At 54.4% G+C, this 9,393-nt stretch overlaps 1 protein-coding gene across 1 annotated transcript; it reads left to right on the top strand.

Annotated features, from left to right (window-relative positions):
* Positions 1-307: 307 nt before the first annotated feature.
* On the top strand, positions 308-3,957 carry LOC122192648 (dual specificity mitogen-activated protein kinase kinase 2-like). The gene is made up of 4 exons (XM_042893267.1): positions 308-462; positions 691-752; positions 1,351-1,396; positions 2,295-3,957. Exons 1-4 carry the CDS (start codon positions 406-408, stop codon positions 2,403-2,405), a joined length of 276 nt encoding a protein of 91 aa, XP_042749201.1. The 5' UTR covers positions 308-405; the 3' UTR covers positions 2,406-3,957.
* The last annotated feature ends 5,436 nt before the right edge of the window (positions 3,958-9,393 follow it).

Genomic DNA, 9,393 nt, shown 5'->3' on the forward strand with positions numbered 1-9,393 from the left:
GCTGCCATGCTGCATTAGATGCAACACGCAGGCATGGGGGCAAGGGGATGGGTTCTGTTGGTGTGGCTGGGTCAGCAAAAGCTGCTGTGAATGAGGTTGTGGGGAGGGAGGGTTCTCATCTCACTCTTTCCTGCAGACAGAGCCATGTCTGTGCTGTAGGAGAATCCAGCTCTGCTGTGGAGGTTTCTAATCCTGAGAGCCTGCGGGGTTCTGGTCTTGTATGGGGAGCTTAGGAGGTGGTTTGGGGGATTTTGTTTTTAACAGTGGGTTAATTCCCAAGTTGGTGCCCTCTGCTTCTCCCAACCAAAGTCCCAGTGTGGGTTTTCTTTGTGTGAAATGAAGCCCTTTGGTGTCTGAACAGCTTCTCACCGGTATTTCTTTCATCTTAACCACACAGGCCATGGAATGGACAACCGACCTGCAATGGCCATTTTTGAACTGCTGGACTATATAGTTAATGAGGTGAGTATTGCACTACGGTAGGCTCTGCTGCCCTGGGTTGGTGTTGTGTCCACTTTGAAAGGTCAAAGGAGGCTCAAAAACCTTTGCTTGACAGGGGCTTATCAATAGAGCCCCTCAAACTGCTCCAAAGTCCTCTTGGCCACTGATAGAATGGGAAGGAAGCAACTGAAAGCTGTGCTCTAAGGCATTTACGTTTTGACCCATTAATCCTTTTTCCTCTCTCTGCAGCCACCTCCCAAGTTGCCAAATGGAGTTTTCACGCAAGATTTCCAGGAGTTTGTAAATAAATGGTAAGGATTTCTGTTTGTGACTGAATGTGGAGGCCTGTTTGCGGTCACTGGCAGCTCAGCAGGCTGCCTTCCCACTCAGAATGTTCAGCATGAGGGTTGTCTGTTCACTGTTGGCAATCTCCCTGCTCTGGCTTGGCTGCAGCAAGGTCCTGCACTGTGCTGGGAACTTCTGCCTTGGGAAGGGCTGGAATAAAAGTGGTTTATTTGCAGTTATTCTCTGCAGCTTGTCCCACAACCTTGCAGGCACCCTGCAAACACCACTGACTTCAAGACCTGCTGATCCTGGGGACACGGTGGGGATGCTGCTGCTGCTGCCCCCACTAAAACAGAGATGTTACAAAACCATTAATCTCTGCAAATGGTTACACATTTTATCCATGCAATCCAGAAATGGTGGATCTTGCAGCTCTGCCAAGAGTCCAGAGTGCTGGAGCTGCAGACACCTCTATCTGAGCATTGTCCATACTGCTGGTCTGGAGAAGGCAGACAGGAGGCAACGTTTTTTTTAGTGAAGCTGGACACCCCTGCAGACAGATAAGCAGCTTCTTACAAGAAGTGTCTCATTGCTGCCTTTGCTCTCTTGTTCTTCTCATTTCAGCTTAATTAAGAATCCAGCGGAACGGGCAGATTTGAAGATGCTGATGGTAAATGGGAAGAGCAGTCTTCTTTCTACACTGGGTGGCACCAGATCCACAAGCTGCTGCCTCATCCCATCCCTTCCAGCCACCCTTGCTCTAAAGGCTGGAAACTCCCCTGGCTGAGCCTGAGAACCAAGTGCAGCCTGGGATATGAATTGACTCACTTGCCTTTATCTCAAAGGCAGTGATGTCATCTAACCTGAGAGCCTTGATGCCCCTCCCCAGCAGAGCTCAGGATGGGAACCTGATGGCTCCAGCACCTCTCCGTGTCTGCGAAGGTGCCTGGGACCAACCTTTGCCTCTTGAGCAGAGTAGAAGAGCTCAGTTTATCCCTGTGAACCTCGCTTTTCTTCCTCAGCCTAGTGCTGAGCCACAGCTGGCTCACCCCTGCTGCCCCTTGCAAAAGCAGCAGCCCACATCCTTATGTCCCTGCTCCTTGTCCTTGTTTTGTGGTCACCCTGGGGAATTAAGGTTTGCTCTCTGGGAGCAAACTGGTACCAGGCTGAGCTCAAGATCTGTAGCTCTGAACCTACACCAGGCTTGTCCTGTCTCCATAGCATTTAGGTTTGCTCTGGGGATGCAGCACACAGGCTTTGCACCTCAGCTCTTCTGCGTGTCCTGAGAGTTTCATGGCCAGGCACAAGATGCACTGACTTTAAAACCCAGCCACAGGGCTGTAAGTAGCAAACATTTAGGAACTACTCTCCAGATCCACTGTCTGGGCCTGAAAGCAGCCCAAGCTGTGGCCTTGGATCCATTGGTCTTACTGGAGTCCAACCAACAGTGTAAGCCCCCCCAAAGCTCTGAGAAGGGGCCAGAGATTGTGGTGTTCTGCTGGAGGTGAAAACCCCCACTGCAGGATGCACCTGGCCACATTCCTAACTTAGCTTCGCTTCCCTTGCAGAATCACACCTTCATCAAGCGTTCTGAAGTGGAGGAGGTGGATTTTGCCGGCTGGCTCTGCAAAACATTGAGGTTAAACCAGCCCAGTACACCCACCCGTGCTGCTGTGTGATGGCCGAGCCGACCGCCTGGCGTCAGTACATCTGCCTCTGTCACCATTCCCTGTCCTTCAGTACACAACAGAACTGCCCTTCTTCCTTCTCCCCAGCCCCTTCTCACCTCGCATCCCGCCGGCAGAGCACCATCACTTGGAAATGTTAATCAGCTGCCCCTCACCCCAAGCAAATGTGGGCTTGGTTTCTGTTGTTCTGGGGGCGTCCTGGGTCTCTGCTCCAGCTTGGAGCTCTTGACAATTGGGAAATGTGCTGCTTATGTTAATTTTTTTTTCTTTTTGGTTTTTTTTTTTTTTTTGGAAACATGTTCACTTGGGTTTAAAAAAAAAAAGTGTGTGCACTGGTGTATGTGTGTGTGAGATGGTGGCAAGGGATGGGCATATGGCTGTGGGAACGGGGCTTTGCCTGCTTCTGGGCTCCTCAGCTGGACCAGGAGCATGGAGTGAAGAATTTAGTGCTGCCAGAAGGGGAGAAACCTCAGAGGATGTTCCAACCACGGCAGGTGCTGTGCCACAAAGCTGTGGCATTGCTTGGAGCTGAGCTGTGTGCTGAACCAGCTGGCCTGTGGGTAGAGGGAGGCACATGTGGCTTTACTTCTGCTGTTGTTTCATTGGGTTGCTTTACAGCCCATTCTGATGAATCGTCTTGATCTGCTGAGTGCAGGCTGAGCTCCTGGATCAGATGGGAAAGGTGTGCAGGGCAGCTGGTGGGCTCTGCTGACCCTCCTGCAGGCAGATCTGGGTGCACAGAAAGCAGGTGCTCCACATCCACCCTATTCATCCCCTTGCACTGCAGGCAGCAGTTTGCTGTGCCTTGGGCAGGATCCATCCCTGGGTTTGCTGTGCCTCAGGCAGAGCAGTCCTAGAAGCCCCTCTGGCCTCCAGCTGTCCCCCCCACCTTCCCAAGCCAAGGCCTGGGGTCTGGCAGTGTGGGTTTGGTGCCAGTTGCCCCCATGGAGAGGCTGGGCCAGGCCTGGACCTTGCTTAGGGGATGAGGGGGGTTCAGTCCTCTCATGCTGTTCATAGTTCTCCAAAGGCTGCTTTCCACACTCTTTACCCCATGCCTGGGTTGCTGCATGCCCTCCTGCCTCACGAAGGGTGAGGGCTCTCTTGACGTCAGGGCTGAGCCATCACCATGCATTCACCTCCATCCCCTCAGGGCTGACTATGCCTTAAAGCCCCATCTCCTCCTGAGGGGGGTGAGCCTCCTTGCTTATGGATTTATTTGGTTTTCCCTTTGCAGTTTGCCAAACTGGATGCTTCTCTGGTGGGGCAGGCCTGGGATTTGCTCTTCAGGAAGTGTGTTGCCTTGTTAACCCCCATCACAGCCCCTTCCCCATTGCTGGGGCAGGAGGCTGGCACCAAAATGCACCAGGCAGTTGCTGTTGTTTTTTGCCCCTTAGGTGCAAAGTGGGGAGATGGACAATTCATGAAGCGTTAGGGTTGTTTGTGGCTTGTTTCACTTTGGTGTTGGGTTTTGGAAGGGAAAATCATATTAAACGTTTTGTTTCTTTTTAAAAACCTAAATATTTTCATCATGGAGAAATAATAATAAATGGCACTTTACAATTACAGGCCTATCCTCTTCTGATTTCTCCTGCTCAGCTTTAATTCCTGTGTGCCCAGGCTCCAGCAGCTCCTCCTGGAACAGATCCCCCACTTATCCTGGCACCAGGCTGCCCTGTCCCAGCAGGGTGGATGTGAGCTCTAAGGAAGGCACTGTGCCATAAATCCTGCTCTGGGGTTGCTGGATGCTGAGTTATTCATTATAGAATGAGGCTGAGCTTAGCTGGGAGCCCTGAGCTCATCCAACCTTGGGGTATACTTAAAAATAACATTTTCTCAGAACCCTGCATCCCCTCAACCTCTGCAGAAACACCATCAGTGTGGAGCTTGTGGGGTTTGGGGGACCTCTATGGCTGGGCACGGTGTCTGGCACCTCTTGTGGGTGGCATTGGTTTGCTCCCATCTTCAGGAGAGATTTGGGAGCTCTGAAGGCTGGCTTTAGGGCATCCTCGTGTACCCCCAGCCTATCTCAGCATTCTTTGGGTGCTGTAGAGGCTGCCCAGTGTGCCCTAGAGGCATCTTGGTGCACCCCACTGGCTCTGAGGTACCCTATGTGCTATGCTGTGTATTCTATCAAATGCTCAGAGCAACTCGGTGTGAATTAAAATGCAGGCACTCTCATGGCCTCGTATCGCCCATTTCCCCCTAGGCAACCGTGGCTGGACTCCTCATTCTGTGCTTCTGCTCAGGATGATGCTGTGGTGATGAGTTGGTGAGCATCCCCCTCCTGTCCCCCCTCTGTCACCTCAATTTGGCACACCTTACCCCATAGGCATTCCTTCTTTCTTGTGAGCTGTTTGTAGAAGCAGCAACTGCTCTGCTGTGCCTTCCAGCCTGGCTTCCCCCCGATACCCTCCCCCCAGCTGTCCTATAGCTCTTTGCTTCCACATTCACAGTGCTGTGATGCCAAATGCTGACAGCCCCCCAACCTCACCAGTCCCTCTACCAGAACCACCTGCAGCCAATCCATCCTGTGAAGTACAAATGCACGCTACTACAATGCTACATAGGGCAAAGAGGCAGTGTGCCCCCCAAACCATCCCCACTTCCCCATCCCCTGCCAAGCTGAGCAGCTCTCTTACCGCCTTGCAATTCCCAATGCTTTTCCCCATTGATTTCCCAATCCTTCACCTCCCCTTTACCCGCCGAGCCCCGAGAACGTACCGCTATGGCTCTCCCGGCGGCCATTTCGCGTTCTGCTCTGTATCTGATTGACTCTCCGCTCCACGCCGTCCTCATTCCCGTTGCCCACGGCGGAACCTCTCCGTTCTGCCGCTACCCACGGGGACGGGCGCTCCACGTGGCGTTGCGCATGCGTACGAGCGGGAGGCGCCGACGCCTGCAGCGCTCCGATGCTGCCAGCAGGTGGCGCTGTCCGGCTCCTCGGTCCCGTACGGACGTAGCGAGAGCCGCGCGCCCCGTGCGCGTAACCCTGCCCTGTTGTAAAGGTAAAGGCAGCAATGCGCGCACCCGCTGCACGGCGGTAGCACGGAGCGTTTCCGGAGCTCCTCGATGTGCCTTAGAACCTTCCCGCTGAGCTCTGGCTGCGCGACCTCGTGCAGCAGTGAAATGCTGATGGCCTGGGAAATGGGCTCAGCTCCCCAGCATCAAGTCTGCTGCTGCCTCGCTTCTCACCCCAGCTGAGCCTTCCCCACCAGCTCTCAGAGAGGAACCTGAGGCTCGGCAGAGATGCAGCAATGCAAGGAAGCGCTGAGATGTGTCCCCCATACCCAGTACTCCTGCTACCCCCTCTATTCCAGGAATACTCCCCCCCTCTCCCCCCAGCAGACAGCCAGGGGTCAGCAGGGCTGCCCTCTGGAAACTCAGCATCTGGATGCCAACAAGTGAGCCAAGAAATGTGATGTTGATGCTGGTAAAGTGTTCTTAAACAGAACCGCCTGTGCCACTCTTTGTCACAACAGTAGGAGTTATACATGAAGTGTCAGCCTGTCATCCTCTTGGATCCTCCAGGGCAACCTGGGGCACCTGAGCTGCTTTGTAGGTAACCCCAGAAGCCTCAGTGAGCCACTCTGAAGCACCCTAGTTTGCTCCTGAACATGCCCTAAAATCAGACCTGTGTGAGCCCCACCAACCTCGACGGGCATCTCCTGCCCCAGTGCCAAAGCAAGTGGCTGCTCCCCAAATCCAGACAGGCTCAGAAAGGGACCCCATGGCTTCAAGGCACCTGCAGGAGCAGCTCTGATCCCATCGCACGACGCCTCTGCCGGGAGCAAGCAGCAGGCAGGCAGCCAGCATTGGTGGGAGGAGAACAGATTGTCCACAAAACAGGCACTGTGCAGAGCGGGATCCCCCGCGAACTGCACCCTGGAGATGGGGCCAACTCAGAGGGGACGGGGAGCTGGGTGTCCCCACGCTCACAGCAGAGTGGGCGTGCTCCTATCTTAGCCCAGCTCAGCCCTCCTGGGGTGCCACAGCAGCACGAGCAGCCTTTCTCTCTGTGCACAACTGGCAAAAGGCTGGCAGCACTCCGTGGGAGGGCAGGCGGGATGCGAGCAGCTTCCTGCTGCCCCTGAAGACTGAGCCTCCGTCTGCTCGGGAACGGAGCGAGCAGAGCTCGAGTTGGGCTGTGAAAGGGAGCGGTGGTGAGCAGAGCCAGGAAATCCAGCACGCAGGCTGACACTTCATCTATAACTCCTACTGTTGTGACAAAGAGTGGCGCAGATGGTTCTGTTTAAGGACACTTCGCCGGCGTCAACGTCACGTTTCTTGGCTCAGCGTCGGCATCCAGGCGTTGCATTTCTAGAGGGCAGCCCTGATGGCTCCTGGCTATGGGGGGTGGGGGGAGTTCTGGGATAGAAGGGGGTATGGAGAGACCTGGGTTAGGTGGGACACATCTCAGCACTTCCTTGCATTGCTGCATCTCCGCTGAACCTCAGGTTCCCCTTTGGGAGCTGGCAGGGGAAGGCTCAGCTATGGGGAGGAGTGAGGCAGGAGCAGCCCTGATGCTGGGGAGCTGAGCCTGTTTCCCAGCCCAGCATCATTTCATCATTTCACTGCTGCACGAGCTCCTGCAGCCAGAGCCAAGGTGGAAATAGCAAAAGGGACAGCCCCAGCACAGCCCTGGCCAAGCACCATCTTTTCCCTGGCACAGGTGAAGTAAATACTCATGGAGCAGCCCATCACCTGCTGCTCCACACGGCCCTGCTCCCAGTGCTGCTAATTGCAGCGTTCTCACTTCACGCTGATGGACATGATAAGATTAGTGATTACAGAAATCTCATACAGCAATTGGATTGAATTGGGAGGCTGCGTGAAGGAAATTGGACTGAGCTGCAAATAGGAATTAATTATAACCTGGCAGCAGTGAGATTTGAGGGTTTGAATAGACGTGTTTCTGTATATTTACGTGTTGCCCTGCGCTACCTCTGGCTTTGTCCTGGAGCAAGGAGCTTCAGCACGGTGAGATGTAGCACTGTGGCTGCCTCTGCTCCAAGACCAGCTCTGGGCAGCCCCAAGCACTCAGGCAGGGGCTGAGAGGGCTGTTATTGAACGTGGCCGCAGCACATCCATGGGGTGAGCACAGCCCAGGGCTCCCAGCCCTCCCCTCCTGCCAGCAGGCTCCATTATCTACATTGCCATGGCGATGGAGCCAGGCTGATGCTCTTTGTGGCGTGTCCAGTGCAATCCCCAGACACTGCCCATGCTGGGGGGCAGATCCAGCTGTGATGGTGGATGCAGCCCCACGTCCTCATCATGCTTCCATGTGGGTCAGAGCCGCCGCCTTTCAAGAAACCCAGAACTCAGAGTCTGATCCCCCTGTGGCACCCAGCAAGGACTCCCCCCAATCTGTACCCAACACCCAGAGCCGTAACACAACTCTCAGAGCTCAGCCAGCAGCCCCAAATTGCCGTATCGATTGAAGCCTGTCTGAACTGATATTAAAACGTTGGCCAGCAGCGTTGAACGAGTCCTCCTGTCTGCTTTGTTTTTGCCATTTGTTTCCCCTCCCACCTGGGCCTGCTTGATACGTTGGGCATTTTGCAAACCTGTCAGAGGCAGCATTGAAAACTCCAGCAGGGAGCTGGAAATGAACCGGTCCAGAGGGGAAAGGCTGGGAGAGCAGCTTTACACCACAGTGCATCCTCAGCCCCTTCCCTCATCCACCCCTATAACTACACTCATTCCCAGCACAGATTTTGGGGGTTTAGCCAGTCCTGCAGCTCTTGGTGTGATGCAACCAAGCCACACTTGGGCTTTGGGATGTGTTAATTTCCTCTGCCAAATTCCTCCAGAGGAGATGGGAAAGGCTGAGTTAGGATCCATCCCATGGCTCCAGGTCCACGTCAGCGTGTCAGCTTCAAAACATGAGAGCAAAGCTCATGTGGAAAAGCAAAACAACCTGAGCCCTGGGGCTGCGGTGACAGCATCACAGCCAGCCCTGGGGAAAGCTTGCAAGCTGCTGCTTCTGTGCCGGCTCTCATCAAACCTGCAAATGCCACAGGGCTGGAAAAGAGCTTCAGGTTGTCCCTATTGCCAGTAGGGCTCCCCCAGGGCTTGGCGTCCCCGTGGCTTGGGGCACCCGCAGCCTGATGTCCTCATGGCTTCAGGTGCTCAGACCCCACAGTCAGCAGCCAGCAGGGCCAAAACCTTTGCCTCTGGCTTTTCTCTTTCACCTGATGTGACTATGAGGAACTGTGGGATTCAATTAACTCCCGTTTTCCTCCCGTTAACAGTGGGAGTCTCTCTCCCTGCTTTCAAACAGACATGCTGCCACGGAAGACAAATGCTTGCAATAAAGATGAGGAGCTGTGTGCAAGCCGGAGGGAGGCCGATACTCACACACAGCTGCAAGGTGGGTGCATTGTGCCCTGCACCCACCAACACAGCACTGCTCCCACACCGGCTGCTCAGAGCCTGGGAGTGATGCTCGGGATCAGACTGCAGCTGGGGCAGCCCCACAGAGCCCTGCAGCCCCCGCAACCGGACCAGGCAGCCAAGATGTTGCCAAGCAACAGAAAGAAGCTTTTTTTTTATTAAAAAAAAAAACAAAACCCAAACGGTAAATCAGCAGCTTTGTCAGAGCAGGGGGTGTTGTGAGGCTAACCCCAACTGCACCCAACTATCTGCAGGGGGAGGTAACCACCAGGACCCCAATTACCCCCAGGTAATCACTGGGTCCTGCTTGGACCCCCACCCTGGCCAGCCCACAGCCTGCAGTGCAGAGGCTCATTGCAGCCCAGCCTCAGCTCAGGGTTTAACCCCAGGCTCTGGAAGCTGCACATCTCTCCTCTAACAACTCAATTAGGAATTCAGAGCTAAATCTTCTCCCACCAGCCGCCCCTCCGACTGTTTCCCATGCTTTGCATATTGAGCACTTGAAGGATTTTTAGTGTTTTCAGGCTGACCCCCATCCGCTCCATTTCAAACGAACTCAATCAGGCTCATTTTATTGCTAACTGCT

Source organism: Lagopus leucura, unplaced genomic scaffold (assembly GCF_019238085.1).
Source record: "Lagopus leucura isolate 7727_CA_CO unplaced genomic scaffold, USGS_WTPT01 145-16_obj-0_obj, whole genome shotgun sequence".
In the NCBI taxonomy this organism is placed as follows: domain Eukaryota; kingdom Metazoa; phylum Chordata; class Aves; order Galliformes; family Phasianidae; genus Lagopus; species Lagopus leucura.